A 22,846-nucleotide genomic window follows, 5' to 3' on the forward strand; every position below is an offset into this window, starting at 1 on the left:
GAGAGAGAGGCAGAGACACAGGCAGAGGGAGAAGCAGGCTCCATGTACCGGGAGCCCGACGTGGGATTCGATCCCGGGTCTCCAGGATCGCACCCTGGGCCAAAGTCAGGTGCTAAACCGCTGCGCCACCCAGGCATCCCTTGCCCCCTGCTTTCAAAGTGGTTGCTGGACCAGGTCCTCGTTCACTGTTCATGGCAGCAATGAACTGACAGCCCACTCATAGGTTTGCTGACTGCAGGCAGCTTCCCTGTTCCAGTGAATTCCACCTGGGGATTCTGCCACACTCAGGCACCTCTGTTCTTCCTGTGACCCCAGGGATCCTGAGACCACAGTGTCCCATCTAAGACACTGTCCCCATTCGCCACCTGAGCACGTTTCAGGCAACGATGTCTCCACCACAGCAGGGTTCTTGGAATTTTGCACTCCCCTGTATATCCCTTTCCAGCAGCTGGCTTCTCGAAGCTCCTCCGCTGCCCCCAGTTTATCTTTTAGTATATCGCCTCAGATTCACTTCTTTTCACCTCTTACCTTGTAGAAAGTGGTCACTTCACTATTTGTTGCAGCAATTCTTTTCTTAGATCTCCTTCTGAGTTCGCGGGTGTTTAGAATGATGTAATAGCTATCTAGGTGAATTCCTGGGAGCAGAAGAAACTAAGGTCCTCTATTCCCCCACCGTCTTGGACTGTCTCCGCCCTTTAGTACATAGGGCAGGTCTGTTAGCAAAGAACTATCTCAGCAGTTGCTTATCTCACAATTTCTTAATTTTCCTTCACTATTAAAGGATTCAGGTTCTTCTGGCTATAGAGCTTTTGGTGACAGTTTTTTCACCCAGCATTTTAATCATAGCTTTTAATGACTTTATTATTAGTGAAGATCTGTTGCACAGGATGAGTTGCTTTTCTCTCACTGCTTTTAAGACCATTTAAGCAGTTGAAGAGGAGATGATAGCACACTGTCTTTTTTTTTTTTATTTTTTTTTTATTTTAATTTATTTTTTTATTGGTGTTCAATTTACTAACATACAGAATAACACCCAGGATAGCACACTGTCTTATTTCACAACTTTTTTCAGTAAGCATCACTTTGGTTTTAGTAGGTTTCTCATTGTATTCCAGAATTCTGAAAATCTGATGCTGACAAGCTCTGGTAGCTTAATCATTTCTTTAATGCACAGAGATGAAATAAACCCTTTTGAGCCCAATTGCTTTCTTCTTTTTCCGATATTTTCTTCTATTTATTCCTGTGACTCTAATATACTCCTTACTTGATTTATTGTTTTGGCACCATAGACTTTCATTACTAATATGTTTCAAAATAGTTCTCCACTCAAATAATCAGTTTACCTTTATTTCTCTTGGCTTCATTTCTAGAGCACCTTACCTTTTATCTAGTGCTATCTTTTCCTTGTGATGTTTTCTGCATATTTTCTATCCTGCACATTTGCTATTCTCAGTCTTGTAACTGAAGTTAAATTTATGTTGTTTTACTTGCTATTTTTAATAATAATTATCATCACCATCTAAGGTAATTGTATTTTTCAGAAATTTGGTAACAGCATAGTTACTAATCCTGTGAAAGATAAAACAATGGTGCAAGAGCTTCTGGATTTTAAAGATAAGATCGATTTTATTATTGCAACTTCTTTTCTGAAGAATGAGAAGTTTATTGTTGCTATGAAAGACGCTTTTGAAACATTTATAAATAAAAGATCTAACAAGCCCGCCCAGCTTCTAGGTATGGTTTTCAATTTTATGAAATACGTACTTTATTCTTTATTGCATTTCATTTAAATATGTGACGGGAGTTCAGTTTGACCTCCTAATTCATCATAATTATAAGATTGACTATCAGTGATTATAATAAACTATTTTTCTCAGGTTTAGTTTTCACAAGGCATTGTTCATTTGTTTAATTAATAGTAACCTAGCACTTTAGAAACTTCTGTTCCTTTAGCTTGTTTTAAATTCAGCATTTTTTAAATCAGTAGATAAAACAAAAAATTATAGATAGGCCTACTTCTTTTTCTCGTTCTTATTTATTTCTTATAAAATAAACGAAAGCTTTTCTTACAAGAAACCTAATGATTTTATATTTTAAGGTAATTTTTTTATTGACATGCTTTCTGAAAGTTGAAACAAAATGTCAAATTGATATTCTCTTGTTCTTTGAAATGAATAAATCACTTAATATTTAAGATTTGGGGATTGATATAATCTGTTTTATGTAACACGTTACTTTTTTGCGATTTTTAAAAATAGATTGGGGACATGGGACTATATCGTATGAAGAAATGGCTACAACATTTGGACATTGAGGTTATAGAAATATTAAAAGCACTTAGAAGAAATATTTATTTCTCGTATTTTCCTTCCATTTCTCTATCCATCAGCTCAATTATTGGTTTTCTGTTTTATGAAAATGCGCCTTGCTCTGGAGGAAAATACTTATTTGAAAGGAAATTTTTTTTTTGTTTGTAGTATATATTTGAAAATGTAGCATTACTTAGAAAGTTATTTTTTACATTTTAGCAAAGTATGTGGATTCAAAACTTCGTGCAGGTAACAAAGAAGCTACAGATGAAGAACTTGAAGAATTACTAGATAAAGTAATAGTTTTATTTAGGTTCATTAATGGTGAGTAGACTGGTTTAAAATGTGTATTTAAAAGTTTGGAACAGGGCGCCTGGGTGGCTCAGTCAGTTAAGTGTCTGCCTTCAGCTCAAGTCATGATCCTAGGATCCTGGGATGGAGCCCTGCATTGGACTCCTTGCTGGAATGGGGAGCCTGGTTCTCCTTCTGCTTCTGCCTGTTGCTCCCCCTGCTTGTGTTTTCTGGCTGTATCTCTCATGCCTACTCTCTCTCTCAAATAAATAAATTCTTTTAAAAATAGTGTTTAAAACAATAATAGCATTTGTAGAAGAAATTAAAGAATTATGTGCAAATCCCAACATAAATTGCAATTGAATAGTTTTTATGGTTCTAAAACTGGTAAGTTAAAACAGTTTACAATTTAGTAATGGTAAGTATGTTCACATTGTTGGGCAGCCATCACAATTACCTGGCTTTTAACTTTTTAATCATAAACTAACTCCCTGCAAATTAAGCAGTCATTCATCATTACTTTCTTGCTTTCAGTTTCTGGCAACCAATAATTTGACTGTTCATGATGTGGATGTATGTATTTTCAGATATTTTATATAAATATAATCACATTAACGTGTGACCGTTTAGTTTCACTTGCTGTTAATATTTACATGATTTTCAAATATTATTGGATATAGCATGTCATTTCATTGGTATCTGGTATTATCATTTTGCATTTTCCAAGTCTAACATTCAGGTGCTTTTCCTTAAAACAGGAAAAGATGTTTTCGAAGCCTTCTACAAAAAAGATTTAGCCAGACGTCTCTTGCTTGGTAAGAGTGCTTCAGTTGATGCAGAAAAATCAATGCTGTCCAAACTGAAACAAGGTGTGTATCTTGACATGTATATTGTTTATTTTAGTCTTTTTTTTTTGGTTCTGTGTTTCATGAATCTGCATGGAGAACAATGATTTCCTTTCAGTGTTGGTCGTGATCTCCTTTTCGTTCATGATTTTACTTACTTAGGTCCTTTCTCTTTTCTTTTGATAAGTTTAGCTAGAAGTTTATCAATTTCATTTCTTGTTTTAAGGAACCAGCTCTGACTTTGTTGTCCTTTCTACCTTTTCTCTTGTTTCTGTATCATTTATTTCTGCTCTAATATGTACTATTTCCCTTCTGCTGGATTTAAGCTTTATTTGCTGTTCTTTTTCTAAATCCTTTAGGTGCAAGGTGAGATTGTGCATTTGAGACTTTTCTTCTTTCTTAAGACAGGCCTGAATTGCTATCTACTTCCCTCTTAGGACTGCCTTTGCTGCATTGCAGATGTTTTGGACTCTCATATTCTCATTTTCATTTGTTTCTATGTATTTTTCAATTTTTTCTTTAATATCGAGTTAACCCATTCATTATTTAGGAGGATGTTCATTACCCTCCTTGTATTTGTCATCTTTCCAATTTTTTTCTTGTGGTTGACTCCAAGTTTCACAGCATTGTGGCTGAAAATATATATGGTATGATTTCAAACTTTTGTACTTGAACGGGGGCGATTTGTGATCCAGTATGTGATCTATTCTTGAAAATATTCCATGTGCACCTGAGAAGAATGTGTATTCTCTTGCAATAGGAATGCTCTGAATATGTCTGTTGACTACATCCTGTCCAAGGTGTAATTCAAAGCTCTCAGACTTTGTTGATCTCTTGCTTTGATGATCTGTCCATTGTGAGTGGGATATAAAGTCCCCTACTGTATTATTATTATTGTATTATTATCAGTCATTAAGTTTATGTTTGTGATTAACTGATTTGTATATGTGGCTGTTCCCATGTTGAACACAAAAATATTTGCAATTGTTAGATCCTCTTCATGGATACTTAAGATGTACTACCATTCTTCATCTGTCAGTTTTTGTTTTAAAATCCAGTTTGCCTGATGGAAAAGATGAGTACTTTAGCTTCCTTTTGAAAACCATTAAATTCCTTCCTTTTAATCTGCAGGTGTCTTTGGATCTAAAATGACTCTCTTGTAGGCGCCATATAGATGGGTCTTATTTTTCTTTTTTAATCCATTGTGACATCTTATGTCTTTTGATTGAAATATTTAGCCTACTTAGATTCTGAATGATTATTGATAGATACGAATTTAGTGCCCTTTTGTTACCTGTGGATTTGGTGTTTCTAATGATATTCTTTCTTGTTTTGGCTTTTTTTTCCTCCACTCAAGGATTCCCCTGTGAATTTCTTGCAGGGTTGGTTTAGTGGTTATGAACTCCTATCGTTTTTTTTTTTTTTTCCTGGAAAACTCTTTATCTCTACTTTTATTCTGAATGACAGTGTTGTGGGAAAACTTGCGTTTTTCCACCTTTAGTATGTTGTGTGTATTTGCCACTTTCTTCTGGTCTGTAATATTTCTGTGGAGAGATCTACTGCAAACCTGATTTTTTCAGTGTCTTGCCTTATCGGTTAGGTATTTCTTTTCCCTTTTGCCTCTGGATTATCTCTGTATTTTGCAAAGTTTACTATAAAAAGTGTTGGTGTTGTACATTGTTTGTTGAATTTGATGGGATTTCTCTGTGCTTCCTGGATTTGGATGTCTGTTTCATTACCCAGGTTAGGGCAGTTCTCAGCTGTACATTGATGAAATTAATATTTTTTTAAAGATTTTATTTATTTAATCATGAGAGGGAAAGGGGAAGAGGGGGAGAAGAGAAAAGGGAGAGAATCCGGCTCCATCCCGGATCTCCAGGATCACACCCTGGGCTGAAGGCGGCACCAAACCACTGAGCCACTGAGGTTGCCTGATGAAATTAATATTCTGCCCCTTTTCCACTCTTTTTCTTCTGGGACTCCTCTATGAAATGGATCTTGGTGGTATCATTATAAAGTTAAACCTTTTGTTTTCATTGTTTTATCTCTCTAGGAAGGGACTCTCTGGTGTCTTCCATGCTTTTCTCAAGCCCAGCTAGTACCCTTATGATTGTTTTAAATTCTTGCTCAGGCATGTTACTCACACATGTTTTGATTAGATCCCTGGCTGTGGAGTCTTACTGTTCTTTCCTTTGGTGTGAAATCCTCCATCTTGCCATTTTGTCTAGGCCACTCCGTGTTTGTGTGTGTGTGTGTGTGTGTGTGTGTGTGTGTGTGGAAGTCTGTTACATTCTTAGTACTGAAAGTAATAGTGATATATTAACTTAATAGTAGTAATAATCCATTAATAATTAATAGTACTATGTTAAGAAGAGTCTTATACTATCTTAGGCTTCATGCTTTAGGAAATGTTTCATAATGTGTACCGTGCTGTTGTGTATTGGCTGCCCCTACCTTCAGGTCAGTCCTTCGCAGAATTTCTCTTCACCTACAGTGGGGAGTATTTGGACCTTGTCCAGTGTGTGGCAGTCTTAAGAGGTGAGTTTTGGTCTGGTTGTTAAAAGAGGCTAGATCTTATTTCCAATAGAGTTGACCCCTTGCAGCAGTCTGTGATCAGTAGTCTTGGTCCTTGTAAGGGTTTTTTTTTCTCATCTTCTGTTTGAGGTCTTGCCTTGTTGGTTCTCATGCAGACAATCTGAGGAAAAATGAAACTGCAGAGCACATGGTGGTGGGGCTTGTAAGTGGATCCATCCTCCACTGGAGTGCTGTATTGCTCAAGAGAGTAGATCAGTATTGATGGGTAAGGGAAATGGTGTCACCCCACTCTCTCATCCCTGGAGCAGATGTTACCTGCCACTCCTCATCCCTTAGAGAAAAGCAAACATTCTTCCCTCTTGTGTCCCAGATTTCCATCAGATTCTTGCCTTCACTCTATGCCATAGCTATATACCTGTCAGGCAGCATTTTCTTCCTGTGTTTTATCTCAAGTGTGGGCCTGAGTTTTATAACTCCAAATTTATGGATCTGGCACAGTGTGGACCTCCATTTACTCTTAGGACAGGGCACTGGCTCAAAGTTTATGGTACATAAAAAAGCCATTACCAGAGAATTATAGACCAGTATCCCTAATGATGCAGAAATTCTCACAAGGTAGTAACTAATCAGATGAAATGGTTACATTTAAAGTATTACTTACCATGACCAAGTGGGATTTATTCCTGGGCTACCAGGATGGTTCAGCATCTGCAAATCAATCAACACGGTACAGCACATTAATAAAAGAAAGGACAAGAACCTTATGATCCTCTCAACTGATACAGAAAAAACATTAGGTAAAACAACATCCTTTCTTGATAAAAGCCTTCAACAATGTAGGGATAGAGGGAACATACCTCAACATCATAAAGGCCATATATGAAAGACCCACAAGTAATATCATCCTTAGTGGGGAAAACAGACCTTTTGTGCTAAGGAAAAGGACAGACACATCACAGGGATGCCCACTCTCTGCAGTGTTGTTTAACATAGTAAGGGAAGTTCTTAGCCTCAACAATCAGACAACAACACATATCAGGGGAATCGAATGGAGAACCCAGAAAAGGCCCCTCAACTCCATGGTCAACTAATATTTGACAAAGCTGGAAAGAATATCCACTGGAAAGAGGACAGTCTCTTCAATAAATGGTGCTGGGAAAATTGGACAGCCATGTGCAGAAGAATGAAACTAGACCACTCTCTTACACCCTACACAAAGATCAACTCAAAATGGATGAAAGATCTAAATGTGAGACAAGATTCCATCAGAATCCTAGAGGAGAACGCAGGCAAAACCCTTTTTGAACTCGACCACAGCAACTTCTTGCAAGATACATCCATGAAGGCAAGAGAAACAAAAGCAAAAATGAATTATTGAGACTTCATCAAGATAAAAAGCTTCTGCACAGCCAAAGAAACAACACACAAAACTAAAGGACAACCTACAGAAAGGGAGAAGATATTTGCAAATAACGTATCAGATAAAGGGCTAGTATCTAAGATCTATAAAGAACTTACTAAACTCGATGGCGAAGAAACAAACAATCCAGTCATGAAAAGAGCAGAAGACATGAACATTTATTTCTTCATAGAAAACCTACACGTGGCCAACAAGCACATGAGAAAATGCTCCACATCACCTGCCATCAGGGAAATACAAATCAAAACCACAATGAGATACCACCTCACACCAGTGAGAATGGCGAAAATTAACAAGACAGGAAACCACAAGTGTTGGAGAGGATGTGGAGAAAGGGGATCTCTCCTGCACTGCTGGTGGAAATGTGAACTGGTACAGTCACTCTGGAAAACTGTGTGGAGGTTCCTCAAAGAGTTAAAGACAGACCTGCCCTATGACCCAACAATTGCACTGCTGGGGATTTACCCCAGATGCAGTGAAAAACCTGCACCCCAATGTTTATAGCAGCAATGTCCACAATAGCCAAACTGTGGAAGGAGCCTCGTTGTCAATCAAAAGATGAATGGATAAAGAAGATGTGGTCTATGTATACAATGGAATATTCCCCAGCCATTAGAAACAACAAATACCCATTTGCTTCAAAACGTGGGTGGAACTGGATGGTATTTTGCTGAGTGAATAAGCCAGTCGGAGAAGGACAAACATTGTATGGTCTCATTCATACAGGGAATATAGAAAATAGTGAAAGAGATTAAAGGGGAAAGGAGAGAAAATGAATAGGAAATATCAGTGAGGGTGACAGAACACGAGAGACTCCTCTAACTCTGGGAAAGGACAAGGGGTAGTGGAAGGGGAAGTGGGGAAGGACATGGGGTGACTGGGTGATAGGCACTGATGGGGGCACTTGATGGGATGCGCACTGGGTGTTATACTAGATGTTGGAAAATCGAACTCCAATAAAATATATATATTTAAAAACCCAATCAGACAGCAAAGGGAAATAAAAGGCAAGCACTCACATTGGCAAAGAAGTCAGACTTTCACTGTTTTCAGATAACATGATGCTATATAGAAAACCCAAAAGACTTCACCAAAAACATTGCTAGAATTGAGAAAGGAATTCAGCACAGGTGCTGGATACAAACTCAACTACAGAAGTCTGCACAACAACAATAAAATGAATTCAAGGAGTTGATCCCATTTCCAGTTGCATCAGAAACCATGTGCTCTGCCTAGGAATATACCTAGCCAAAGAGGGTCAAGATCAGGATTCTGAAAAGTATAAAACACTAATGAAAGCAATTGAGAAAGACATGAAAAAATGGAAGCACATTCCTTCCTCATGGATTGGAAGAACAGATATTGTTAACATGTGTCTAAGTGACTGGCTGTAGCCACGTACACATGGAAGGCAAACTCTATTAGAACCTCACCAGCATTTTTCACAGACCCAGAACAAACACTCCTAAAATTTGTATGGAACCAGAAAGTACCCTGTGAATTGCCAAAGGAACATTGAAAAAGGAAAAACAAAGCAGGAGACCTCACAATCCCAGACTTCAAACTGTGTGTTAAAGTTGTGATCATCAAGACAGTATGCTACTGGCATAAAAACAGACACATAGATCATAAAATAGAGTACTTAGAAATGGACCTCAGATCTGTGCTTAAGTAATCTTCAAAAAAGCAGAAGAGAAAATCCAATGGGGAAAAAGACTTCTGTTCAACAAATGATGTTGGGGAAATTGGACAGTCACACGTATAAGAAGGAAGCTGGACCCCTTTTTATATAATACACAAATAGAAATTCAAAAAGGGTGGAAAGACCTAAATGTGAGACCGGCATCCATCAGCATCGTAGAAGAAAACACGATCAGCAACCGCTTTGACCTCCCCCACAGCAACTTCCTGCTAGAACGGTCTCCAGAGGCAAGAGAAACAAAAGCAAAAATGTACTATTGGCACTTCATCAGGATAAAAAGCTTTTGGACAGGAAAATAAATGATCAGCAAAACTAAAAGGCAACTTACAGAATGGAGAAGATATCCAGAAATAACAGAATAAGGGCTAGTATCCAGAGTTTATAAATAACTCCTCAAAATCAATACCCCCAAAATACAAAATCCAGTTAGGAAATGGGCAGAAGATGTGAACAGACATGGAGACATGTCTCCAGAGAAGACATCCAGATAGCTAACAGACAAATGAGAAAATGCTCCACATCACATGCCATCAAGGAAATACGAATCAAAACCGCAATGAGATCCCACCTCACACCAGTCAGAATGGTTAAAATAAACAAGTCAACAAACAATGGATGTTGGTGAGGATGCAGAGAAAGGAGAATCTGTTGGTGGGAATGCAAAGTGGTGCACCATTGTGGAAGACATTATAGAGGTTTCTCAAAACGTTACAAATAGAAGTATTCAGCAATTGCACTATTAGGTATTTATTCCAAAGGATACAAGAAATAGTGATTTGTGAAGGCATATGTACCCCAGTGTCCACAATAGCCAAACAGTGGAAAGAGCTAAGCTGCCCATGAACAGATGGATTAAGAAGATGTGAAATATGCGATGGAACATGCTGTGGTCTTCTAAACCTTCAGCTTTTTTGCTCCCCTGCCTGTAAAATCTGTCGATAATCATCTGCTCTAATTTTCCCCTGGTTTTGTGGAAGTGTTTCTCTGGGGCAATCTGTATCCCCTGTTTTTTTCTGTTTCTTTCTCTATCCTCTCTCTGAGAGCAAGGCTCTCTGCTGTAGCTCCTGTGATTCTTTTCTCTTTGGAATCTCATCTCTGTATGTCCTAATTTTTCATAGTATGGCCTTCCCCCCCACCCCCGCCAGTTGTGCAGTTTGTTTTCTCAGCATTCAGATTGCGTTTGGAATGATTTGCTACTTATCTAGCTGAGTTCAAAGGATAAGGCAATCTTAGGGTCCCCCTATTGCTCTGCTATTTTACTTCTTCCCTCAGTTGGTATTTTTTAAAGAACCAACTCATTGATCTTTTCTGTTACCTTGTTAATCAATATTCAATTTATTTCATCTCTGATCTTATTTCCTCCCTCTTACTATCTTTTTTCTTCTATTTCTCTTCCTGTTGGGTTGAAGGTTTATGTTTTGCTTGCTTCTTTTTTGGATATATTTATTTTTTATTTTACTTCTGTATTCACGAGACACACACACACACACAGAGAGAGAGAGAGAGAGAGAGAGAATCAAGTCATAGGCAGAGGGAGAAGCAGGATCCGTGCAGGGAGCACGATGCAGGACTCGATCCTGGGACTCCAGGATCATGCCCTGAGCCGAAGGCAGATGCTCAGTGCATTGCTGCTATAAACATTGGGGTGCAGGTTTCTTGGTTTTTCACTGCATCTCTATCTTTGGGGTAAATCCCCAGTAGTGCAATTGCTGGGTGCATCTAGGTGAGCCACCTAGACATCCCTGTTTTGCTTACTTCTTAAGCTAGGCCTGTATTGCTGCAATCTTCCTACTTAGAAGAGGATTCACAGCATTCCAGGCCCTCCTGTTTCGTTTCTTCAATCCCACATTTGGTGAAGTTATGTGTCATTTGTTTTTCTCTGACATGTTTTGACTAGCCCTATATTCTCTATCATTGCAACAGGTAAGATTTCATTATTTTTGATGACTAACAGTCCATTTAATGTATATATCTCACATCATCTTTATCCATTAGTCAAGGTGAACTTATGCTGTTTCCACATTGCTGTAAGTCGGGTATTTAAGTCCCTTACTACTATTGTATTATTATTAATGAGTACCTTTATGGTAATCATTTATTGTATTATATATTAACATGTTTTTATGTATTAACATGCCACATTGAAGACATAAATGATTACAATCTTTAGATCTTTTTGTTGGATAGACCTCTTTATTTTGGTATAGTGCCCTTCCTCATCTGTTAATACAGTCTTTGGTTTAAAGTCTAGTTTGGGGGAACCGTTAGTGGCTCAGGGAATTAAACATCTGCCTTTGGCTAAGGTGGTGATTTCCAGGTCCTAGAAGTCGCACATGTGCTCCCTGCTCTGTGGAGAGCTTCTCCTTCTGCTTTCCACTTCCCCTGCTTCTGCTTGCTCACACACTGTTGGTAAAAATCAATCAATCAATCTTTAAAACATACAAATAAAGTCTAGTTTGTCTAGGGGAAGTAAGGCTACTGCAGCTTTCTTTGGACTTTCATTTGCATGAAAAATATTTTTACCCCCGCCCCCAACATTTAATCTGCAGCTGTCTTTAGCTCTAAAACAAGTCTCTTATTGACAGTTTACAGTTGGATCTTGTTGTTTTTTTTTTAATCATTTTAACACTCTGTGTATTTTGATAGAAGCATTTAGTTTACTTACATTCAAATTCATTATTGATATAAAATGTATATTCTCATTGTATAGCTTGTTTTCTCCGTTCTGGAGATCTTTTTTCTGGTGTTTCCTTGTTTTATGTAACATTTTGTTTCTGCTTTGCCCTCCAAGAGGCAACTTTAATATTTCTTGCAGGGATGGCTTGTTTTATTTATTATTATTTTTGTATATTTTTATTGGAGTTCGATTTGCCAACATCTAATAAAATAACCAGTGCTCATCCCATCAAGTGCCCCCATCAGTGCCCGTCACCCAGTCACCATCCCCCTGCCCACCTCCTCTTCCACCACCCCTTGTTCTTTCCCAGAGTTAGGAGTCTCTCATGTTCTGTCACCCTCACTGATACTTCCCACTTATTTTCTCTCCTTTCCCCTTTAATCTCTTTCAGTTTTTTTATGTTCCCAGTAAGAATGAGACCATACAATGTTTGTCCTTCTCAGATTATTAAGCACTCAGCATAACACCCTCCATTTCTATCCACGTTGAAGCAAATGGTGGTTATTTGTTGTTTCTAATGGCTGAGGAATATTCCATTATATACATAGAGCACATCTTCTTTATCCATTCTTGTCCTCGACGGACACTGAGGCTCTTTCCACAGTTTGGCTATTGTGGACATTGCTGCTACAAACATTGGGGTGCAGGTGTCCGGCTGTTTCACTGCATCTGTATCTTTGGGATACCCAGTAGTGCAATTGCTGGGTCAGAGGGTAGTTCTATTCGTTTTTTGTTTTTTTTTTTTTTTTGATTTTATTTATTTATTCATGAAAGAAACAGAGAAGCAGAGACACAAGTAGACGGAGAAGCTGCCTCCATGCAGGAAGCCCGACCTGGGACTTGTTCCCAGGACTCCAGGATCACACCCTGAAGTGAAGGCAGTGCTAAACCACTGAGCCACCATGGCTGCTGAGGTAGTTCTGTTTTTCACTCATCGAGGAACCTCCACACAGTTTTCCAGAGTGGCTGTATCACCTCACATTCCCACCAACAGTGCAGGAGGGCTCTCCTTTCTCCACATCTTCTCCAACATTTGTGGTTTCCTGCCTTGTTAATTTTCCCCATTCCCACTGGTGTGAGGTGGTACTGCGTTGTGGTTTTGATTTGTATTTCCCTGATGGCAAGCGATGCAGAGCATTTCCTCATGTGCTTGTTGGCCATGTCTATGTCTGCCTTGGTGAAATTTCGTTCATGTCTTTCGCCCATTTCATGATTGAATTATTTGTTTCTTTGCTGCTGAGTTTAATAAGGGCTTGGATACCAGCCCTTTATCTGATAGGTCATTTGCAAATATCTTCTCCCATTCTGTAGGTTGTCTTTTAGTTTAGTTTATTGTTCTTTTCCTGAGCAAAAGCTTTTTATCCTGATGAAGTTCCAATAGTTCATTTAGCTTCTGTTTCCCTTGCCTTCATAGAGGTATCTTGCAAGAACTTGCTGTGGGCAAGTTCAGAAAGGGTGTTTCCTGTGTTCTCCTATAGGATTTTGATGGATTGCGGTCTCCTTTTAGATCTTTCATCCACCTTGAGTTAATCTTTGTGTATGGTATAAGAGAATGGTCTAGTTTCATTCTTCTGCACATGGCTGTCCTATTTTCCAAGCACCATTTATTGAAGGGACTGTCCTTTTTCCAGGGGAAATTCCTTTCTGCTTTGTCAAATATTAGTTGACCCGAGAGTTGAGGGCCCGTTTCTGAGTTATGTATTCTTGTTTTTTTTTATCGGAGTTCAATTTGCCAACATATAGCATAATACCCAGTGCTCATCCCATCAAGTGCCCCTCTCACCGCACGTCACACAGGAACCCCACACCCCGCCCACCTCCCTTTCCACCACCCCTTGTTCCTTTCCCAGAGTTAGGAGCCTCCCAGGTTCTGTCTCCCTTTCTGATATTTCCCACTCATTTTTTCTCCTTTCCCCTTTATTCTCTTTCACTATTTTTTATATTCCCCAAATGAATGAGACCATATAATGTTTGTCCTTCTCCGATTGACTTATTTTCACTCAGCATAATATCCTCCAGTTCCATCCACGTCGAAGCAAATGGTGGGTATTTGTTGTTTCTGACGACTGAGTAATATTCCATTGTATACGTAAACCACATCTTCTTTATCCATTCATCTTTTGACGGACACCAGGACTCCTTCCACATTTGGCTATTGTGGCCATTGCTGCTATAAACATCAGGGTACAGGTGTCCTGGTGTTTCACTGGATCTGTATCTTTGGGGTAAAACCTCAGCAGTGCACTTGCTGGGTCGTAGGGCAGATCTATTTTTAACTCTTTGAGGAACCTCCACACAGTTTTCCAGAGTGGTGGCATCAGTTCACATTCCCACCAACAGTGCAGGAGGGTTCCCCTTTCTCCACATCCTCCACTACATTTGTGGTTTCCTGTGTTGTTACTTTTTCCCATTCTCACTGGTGTGAGGTGGTACCTCCTTGTGGTTTTGTATGTATTTCCCTGATGGCAGGTGATGTGGAGCATTTTCTTTTTTTTTAAAATAATAAATTTATTTTTTATTGGTGTTCAATTTGCCAACATACAGAATAACACCCATTGCTCATCCCATCAAGTGCCCTTGTCAGTGCCCCCCACCAAGTCACCCCCACCCCCGCCCTCCTCCCCTTCCACCACCCCTAGTTCATTTCCCAGAGTTAGGAGTCCTATGTTCTGTCTCCCTTTGTGATATTTCCTACCCAATTCTTCTCCCATTCCCTTCCATTCCCTTTCACTATTATTTATATTCCCCAAATGAATGAGAACATATAATGTTTGTCCTTCTCTGATTGACTCATTGCACTCAGCATAATACCCTCCAGTTCCATCCACGTTGAAGCAAATGCTGTGTATTTGTCATTTCTAATGGCTGAGTAATATTCCATTGTATACATAAACCACATCTTCTTTATCCATTCATCTTTCAATGGACAACGAGGCTCCTTCCACAGTTTGGCTGTTGTGGACATTGCTGCTAGAAACATCGGGGTGCAGGTGTCCCGGCATGGCATTGCATCTGTATCTTTGGGGTAAATCCCCAACAGTGCAATTGCTGGGTTTAAGGGCAGGTCTGTTTTTAACTCTTTGAGGAACCTCCACACAGTTTTCCAGAGTGGCTGCACCGTTGCACATTCCCACCAACAGTGTAAGAGGGTTCCCTTTTCTCCACATCCTCTCCGACATTTGTGGTTTCCTGCCTTGTTAATTTGCCCCATTCTCACTGGTGTGAGGTGGTATCTCATGGTGGTTTTGATTTGTATTTCCCTGATGGCAAGTGATGCAGAGCGTTTTCTCATGTGTGTGTTGGCCATGTCTGTGTCTTTCTCTGTGGGGTTTCTGTTCATGTCTTTTGCCCATTTCATGATTGGGTTGTTTATTTCTATGGTGTTGAGTTTAGTAAGTTCTTTATAGATCTTGGAAACTAGCCCTTTATCTGATATGTCATTTGCAAATATCTTCTCCCATTCTGTCAGCTGTCTTTTCGTTTTGTTGCTGTATCCTTTGCTGTGCCAAAGCTTCTTATCTTGATGAAGTCCCAATAGTTCATTTCTGCTTTTGTTTCTTTTGCCTTCATAGGTGTATCTTGTAAGAAGTTACTGTGGCCGAATTCAAAAAGGGTGTTGCCTGTGTTCTCCTCTACGATTTTGATGGAATCTTGTCTCACATTTGGATCTTTCATCCATTTTGAGTTGATCTTTGTGTGTGGTGAAAGAGAGTGGTCTAGTTTCATTCTTCTGCATGTGGATGTCCAGTATTCCCAGCACCATTTATTGAAGACACTGTCTTTCTTCCAGTGGATAATCTATCCTCCTTTATCGAATATCAGTTGACCATAAAGTTGAGGATCCACTTCTGGATTCTCTATTCTGTTCCATTGACCTATGTGTCTGTTTTTGTTGTGCCAGTACCACACTGTCTTGATGACCACAGCTTTGTAGTACAACCTGAAATCTGGCATTGTGATGGCCCCACCTATGGTTTTCTTTTTTAAAATTCCCCTGGGTATTTGGGGTCTTTTCTGATTCCACACAAATCTTCAAATAATTTGTTCTAACTCTCTGAATAGAGTCCATGGTATTTTGATAGGGATTGCATTAAACGTGTAAATTGCCCTGGGTAATACATTGACATTTTCACAAGATTAATTCTGCCAATCCATGAGCATGGAATGTGTTTCCATCTCTTTGTGTCTTCCTCAATTTCTTTCAGAAGTGCTCTATAGCTTTTAGGGTATCGATCCTTTACCACTTTGGTTAGGTTCATTCCTAGGTATCTTACGGTTTTGGGTGCAATTGTCAATTGGATTGATTCCTTAATTTCTCTTCTTTCAGTCTCATTGTTAGTGTATAGAAATGCCACTGACTTCTGGGGATTGATTTTGTATCCTGCCATACTGCCAAATTGCCGTATGAGTTCTAGCAATCTTGGGGTGGAGTCTTTTGGGTTTTCTACGTACAGTAGTATCATGTCATCTGGGAGGAGGGAGAGTTTGACTTCTTCTTTGCCAATTCGAATGCCTTTAATGTCTTTTTGTTGCCTGATTGCTGAGGCCAGGATTTCTAATATTGTGTTGGATAGCAGTGGTGAGAGTGGACATCCCTGTCTTGTTCCTGATATTAGGGGAAAGGCTCTCAGTGTTTCCCCATGGAGAATGATATTTGCTGTGCGCTTTTCATAGATGACTTTTAAGATGCTGGAGAATGTTACTTCTATCCCTATACTCTGAAGCGTTTTGTTCCCGAAATGGGTACTGTATTTTGTCAAATGCTTTCTCTGCATCTGTTGAGAGGATCATATTATTCTTGTTTTTTCTCTTGTTGATATGATCTATAGATTGATTTTTTTTATTGTTTTATGGGTGTTGAACCGGCCTTGTATCCCAGGGATTAATCCCACTTGGGCATGGTGAATAATCTTCTTAATGTTCTGTTGAGTCCTATTGGCTAGTATCTTGTTGAGAGTTTTTGCATCATGTTCATCTGGGATATTGGTCTATAGTTCTCTTTTTTTTGTGGTGTCTTTGGTTTTGGAGTTAAGGTGATCCTGGCCTCATAAAACGAGCTTGGAACTATTCCGTCCCTTTCTATCATTCTGAACGGCTCTAGTAGCATAGGTATCATTTCTTCTTTAAACGTTTGATAGAATTCCCCTGGGAATCCATCTGGCCCTGCCTGGACTTTTGTGTCTTGGGAGGTTTTTGATACTCCTTCAATTTCCTCGCTGGTTATTGGCGTGTTCAAGTTTTCTATTTCCTCTTGTTCCAGTTTTGGTCATTTAGGTTTTCCAGAAATGCATCCATTTCTTCTAGATTGCCTAATTTATTGGTGTATAGCTGCTCATACTGTGTTTTTTAAATCATTTGTGTTTCCCTGGTGTTGGTAGTGATCTCTCCTTTCTCATTCATGATTTTATTAATTGTCTTTTGTTTTATTTTTAATAAGGGTGGCTAATGGTTTATCTGTCCTATTAATTCTTTCAAAGAACCAACTCCTGGTTTCGCCTATCTGTTCTACAGTTTTTCTGGCCTCTGTTTCATTGAGTCCTGCTCAAATCTTTATTATCTCTCTTCTTCTGCTTGGTGTAGGTTTTATTTGCTATTCTTTCTCCAGTTCCTGTAGGTGGGAAGGTAGCTTGTGTATTTGGGTTTTTCCAATTTTTTGAAGGATGCTTATATTGCAACATATTTCCCTCTTAGGATTACTTTTGCTGTATCCCAAAGATTTTGAACAATTGTATCTTCATTTTCATTAGTTTCCATGAATCTTTGTAATTCTTCTCTAATTTCCTGGTTGACCCTTTCATCTTTTCGTAGGATGCTCGTTAACCTCCACATACTTGAGTTTCTTCCGGAGTTCTTCTTGTGACTGAGTTCTAGTTTCAGAGCATTGTGCTCTGCAAATATGTAGGGGACAACCCCAGTCTTTTGGTATTGGTTGAGACCTGATTTGTGACCCAGTGTGTGGTCTGTTCTGGAGAAAGTTTCATGTGCACTTGAGAAGAATGTATATTCATTTGCATTTGGATGGTAAGTTCTGTATATATCTGTGAAATCTATCTGGTCCAGCATATCTTTTAAAGCCCTTAAAGCCCTTGTTTCTTTGATGATGATGTTCTTAGAATATCTGTCATTTGCAGAAAGTGCCATGTTGATATCTCTTACTATTTAGTGTATTATTATCTAAGTATGTAGTTTTTGGTTAATACTTGATTAATGTACTTGTTAGCTCCCACAGTAGGGGCATAACTCTTCATGACTGTTAGGTCTTCCTTTGGATAGACTCTTTAAATATGAAACGGTGTCCCTCTTCATCTCTTACTACAGGCTTTGGGATAAACTTTAATTTATTTGATATAAGGATTGCTACCCCGGCTTTCTTCTGAGGATCATTTGAATGTTGCATGGTTCTCCAACCTTTCATTTTCAGGCTGGAGGTGTCCTTAGGTCTCAAATGAGTCTCTTGTAGACTGCAAATAGATGGGTCTTCTTGCTTTTTTCCATTCTGAAACCCTGCATCCTTTGATGGGATCATTTAGCCCATTCACCTTAAGAGCAACTACTGAAAGATAAGAATTTAGTTTCATCATAATACCTATTCCATTCCTGTTTTTGTGGATTATTTCTTTGGGCTTTCTCTTTCTTTTACAGGGTTCCCCTTAATATTTCTTGCAGAGCTGGTTCAGTGGTCACATAATCTTTCAGTTTTTGCCTATCTTAGAATTCTTTCTCTCTCCTTCTATTCTGAATGAGAGCCTTGCTGGATAACATATTCTTGGTTGCATGGTCTTCTCATTTAGTACCCTGTGTATATCTTGCCAGCCCTTTCCTTTCCTTCCAAGTCTCTTTGGAGTGGTATGCTGTGAATCTAATATTTATTGCCATATAACTTAGAATTCTCTTGTCTATTGCTGATTTAAGGATTTTCTCTCTATCTTTGGAATTTGCAAGTTTCACTATTAAATGTCAGGGTGTTGAAAGTTTTTTATTGATTTTGGGGGGAACCTCCCTCTCTCCTGGATCTGAATGCCTGTTTCTCTCCCAAATTAGGGAAGTTCTCAGCTATGATTTATTCAAATATGCTTTCTGGCCCTCTGTCCCTGTTGGTGCTCTCTAGAACCCCAATTATATGTATATTTTTCCTAATGAGGCTGTCATTTATTTTCCTTACACTTTCCTCATGGTCTTTCACTTGTTTTTCTCTTTTTTCCTCAGCTTCCTTCCTTGCCACCAGCTTGTGTTCTATGTCTCTCACTCTTTTTTCCACCTCATTAACCCTCGTCGTTTGGACCTCCAGTTTGGATTGCATCTCATTTCATTGATTTTTAATTTTGCTGATTAGATCCAAGTTCTGCAGTCATGGAGTCTCTTGAATCCTTTATGCTTTTTTCAAGAACTACAAGTAGTTTATAATTGTGCATGTGAATTGGCTTTCTGACTTCGAATTGTAATCCAAACTCTGTAACTCTGTGGCAGATTCTCCCGTGGTGAATTATTCTTTGTAGTCATTTTTCCAGTGCAGAGTGGCTGTATGAGTGGATTGAGTCAAGAATGTCAACCACGACCTACGTTCACCATAGATTATTATTTCGAGTTCAGAGACCAGAAATTGAAATCAAGTTCTTGGTCAAGAACTTGCTCTTCCCATCTCTTCTTCCAGCTGGTCATCTGGGGGAGATGCCTGCTGTGCTGATTCTCAGGTGTGTGCACCTGGAGGAGCTGCCCCACCCCCTGCCAGGTGCAGGGCTCAGTGGGAGCTGTTTACCCTGTGAGACCTCTGTTCCCTGGCAGTGCTTTCCCCCCAGGCACGAGGAAAACAACAAGGGAGGTGGCCAGAATTCCAGCTCTGGAGTCAGCTCCCTGCACTAACTGCCGCAGTCTCCCAGTCTTCCTGGGATTCTTCCTGGGATGGTGTGGGTGCAGTGATCTCACAGCCTGCAGGGGCCAGGTTTCAGGAAAGTCCTCACTGTCCTGTGCCCTCCCTGCTTTCGCCTGTCCCAGGGGAGTGCAGGATCGTGGTGCTTTGGGATCCGGGGCCCTGTGCTGCTGGGATCGTGGTCCCAGTGGCAGGGCTCCCGAAAACGCAGCAGGGCACAGACACCTCCGTCTGGAGCTGCCCTCCTAATCCACTGGCTTCTCCCAAATGCCCCGCTGGCCAAACACTCCAGCCCATTACCGAGATTTGTCCACAGTTTATGGTGCACTTTCCCAGAATGAACCATCACGGAGCCCCTTCTCTCATTGTGACTCAGAAAACTGGAGGCTTCACTGGTCCTCTTGCCATTCTGCCCAATTTCCGTGCTAAGCACTTTTCCTTCTGGGAAGAATCAGGGGTGGAATTTTAAACTTCCTCCTTCTCCAAGGCTGGGCTTTCCTGTCTTGGAGGCTTTTGTTGCCTGGCTTTAGCCTGACTCTTCACACATACCACCCCCCCCCCAACTTGATCATTTTTTCTTTTATTATTTTCCACCTTCTACCTTGCTAGAAGGGAAAACCCTTCTCTTTGTAGCATTCAGGCTATTCTCTCTTTAAATTTCACGTCGAGTTCATAGGTGTTCAGGATGATTGGAAAGTTATCTAGGTAAGTTGGTTGGGCCAGGTGAGTTGAGGACCCCTACTCCTCTGCCATCTTGCCTCTATCTCAATTTTTTTTTAATTTTTATTTATTTATGATAGTCACAGAGAGAGAGAGAGAGAGAGAGAGAGAGGCAGACACACAGGCAGAGGGAGAAGCAGGCTCCATGCACCGGGAGCCCGATGTGGGACTCGATCCCGGGTCTCCAGGATCGCGCCCTGGGCCAAAGGCAGGCGCTAAACTGCTGCGCCACCCAGGGATCCCCTATCTCAAATTTTTTATTCCTGAAAATGACTACTGTTCCCAGTCTTTTGGCATGTCTTTTTTTTTTTTTTTTTGCCCCAAACCATTACTTCTGTTTAGGCTGGAAGAGCTTATTTATTTATCTTTGAATGTTCTGGGGAACTTTCTGATAGAGTCCTGGGTTAGTTACTCTGGGAGACTTGAATTGAGTCCAGACAAATACAGTTTCTTGGGAACCAGATATTCAATTGGAACCATAAACAGTGATGCACAAGATTTCTTTTTGACAGGAAATTGGATAGAATATAGTAAGGTAAAATACTGCATACTTAAATTTATGTTGCCTTTATACTGGTTAATCAGTTGGTTTATGAGAACCTTCGAATATCTCTCAGAATTTTGGTAAGGTATAATTCTGATACTTCTGTAAGGTTTCTCAGTGTATATTTCAGGGAGCTGGGCTCTCAGAGTTCCCGATCTATAGTATTCCTCAATGTCACCTATAATTGTTTTAAAATATTTTACAGAATGTGGAACTGCTTTCACTAATAAACTTCAAGGAATGTTTAAAGACATGGAGCTTTCCAAAGATACCATGATTCAGTTAAAACAGGTATTTAATTAATTTCATTTTGAATGCAGGGTATATCTTTAGTGAGTAATTTATCATTAATTTATCAAGTTGTTTTTAGTAATGAATTTCTATTACAGAGTTATAACCATGTAGGGGTTTTTAAATTCTTATTTGATTGCATTCTTTTATTCTTACAGTATATGCAGAACCAAAATATACCAGGAAACATTGAATTGACTGTGAATATTCTGACGACAAGTTTTTGGCCAACCTATATCCCTAAGGAGATCCATTTACCCCCAGAGGTAAGAAATTCGTTGTTTATGACTATAAATATATCCCGTAGCAGATAAGTTTTAATGTAACCTTTTAAGTTTCTGTGCCATTTTTTATGTTAATATAAGTATCACTTTAATGTTGCCCATTTTGAAAGGTATTTTTTCAGGTTTTAGGATGGAGATTTAATCTGGCAACCAGATTAAACAGTTCAGTATTCAAGAAATTTAATAGTTTAGTTTGTTGTTATTATGTAGTCAGATGAGATTCTAAATCTATCATCCTGGCTTCCTTCTGCTTTCAGGCTGTGCTTTTTACTGGTATTGGCTTCTATTTTCTTTACAGTGTTTTAATATAACTATTTATTCATGTATCATGTAAATATATGATGGAAAAAGGATTCAGCACATCATTGTTCTACTCATTCCATTTAGTAATCATGGAAATTCGTGTCCATGTACCACCAATTTTCAGCATGCAGCTTTGGTTTTAGCTTTCTCTTCTCTGCTAAATCAATTACCCATCATCTTTTTAATGGTCCCCTTTTATTAATGTTGGCAACTCAGTTGCTATTATCTTTACTTTCTTTCTACATGGATTTATTTTTCATAATTATATTACCATGTTTGTCATTTTCCGTAAGAGCATATGTAAGCTATTGAACACATACATATAAACTAGAAGAAAATAACAATGGTTTGTTTTCTACTTTCAGAGCTCTCATTTTTCTCACTCAGTCCTTTCCCTAAAAGTCTCTTACATAGTCCTGTGTGAGGTGGTGATATACAATTTTAAATATAATACTCTAGGGCTGCCACTGGTACGATAGCTAGCATAAGTTTCAATACTGATGCTTTACTTCTTTCCTCCAGATGGAAAGACTTCAGGAAAATTTCAAAAATTTCTACTTAAGCAAACACAGTGGCCGGAAACTTCAGTGGCAGTCAACTCTTGGACACTGTGTTCTTAAAGCTGAATTTAAAAAGGTAAGCAAGTGATTTTTAAGGATAGCATTTTACTTTTAAATAATAGTTTTATCTTCATAAAGAATATTTTAATACATATTTTTCTTATGAAGGAAGTTCATTTATTTAATGATGAAGTGTTTGAATTTGAATATGCTGATGCATGTATCATTTTTGTAGAAATCAGTTATTTTTTTATAATAAATTTATTTTTTATTGGTGTTCAATTTGCCAACATGCAGAATAACACCCAGTGATCATCCCGTCAAGTGCCCCCTTCAGTGCCCGTCACCCATTCACCCCCACCCCCCGCCCTCCTCCCTTTCCACCACCCCTAGTTCGTTTCCCAGAGTTAGGAGTCTCTATGTTCTGTCTCCCTTCCTGATATTTCCCATGCACTTCTTCTCCCTTCCCTTATATTCCCTTTCATTATTATTTATATT

At 39.2% G+C, this 22,846-nt stretch overlaps 1 protein-coding gene across 1 annotated transcript in view; it reads left to right on the plus strand.

Moving 5' to 3' along the window:
• The window catches only part of LOC140629722 (cullin-4B-like), a 62,996-nt gene extending 40,560 nt beyond the window's left edge, over positions 1 to 22,436 (plus strand). Inside the window, exons 10-15 of the mRNA XM_072819311.1 lie at positions 1,542 to 1,734; positions 2,529 to 2,633; positions 3,359 to 3,469; positions 21,116 to 21,201; positions 21,360 to 21,467; positions 22,311 to 22,436. Coding sequence (XP_072675412.1) covers positions 1,542 to 1,734; positions 2,529 to 2,633; positions 3,359 to 3,469; positions 21,116 to 21,201; positions 21,360 to 21,467; positions 22,311 to 22,436 — 729 coding nt within the window. The remainder of the gene's footprint in view (positions 1 to 1,541; positions 1,735 to 2,528; positions 2,634 to 3,358; positions 3,470 to 21,115; positions 21,202 to 21,359; positions 21,468 to 22,310) is intronic.
• The last annotated feature ends 410 nt before the right edge of the window (positions 22,437 to 22,846 follow it).

This window comes from Canis lupus, assembly GCF_048164855.1.
Source record: "Canis lupus baileyi chromosome Y unlocalized genomic scaffold, mCanLup2.hap1 SUPER_Y_unloc_8, whole genome shotgun sequence".
NCBI lineage: Eukaryota > Metazoa > Chordata > Mammalia > Carnivora > Canidae > Canis > Canis lupus.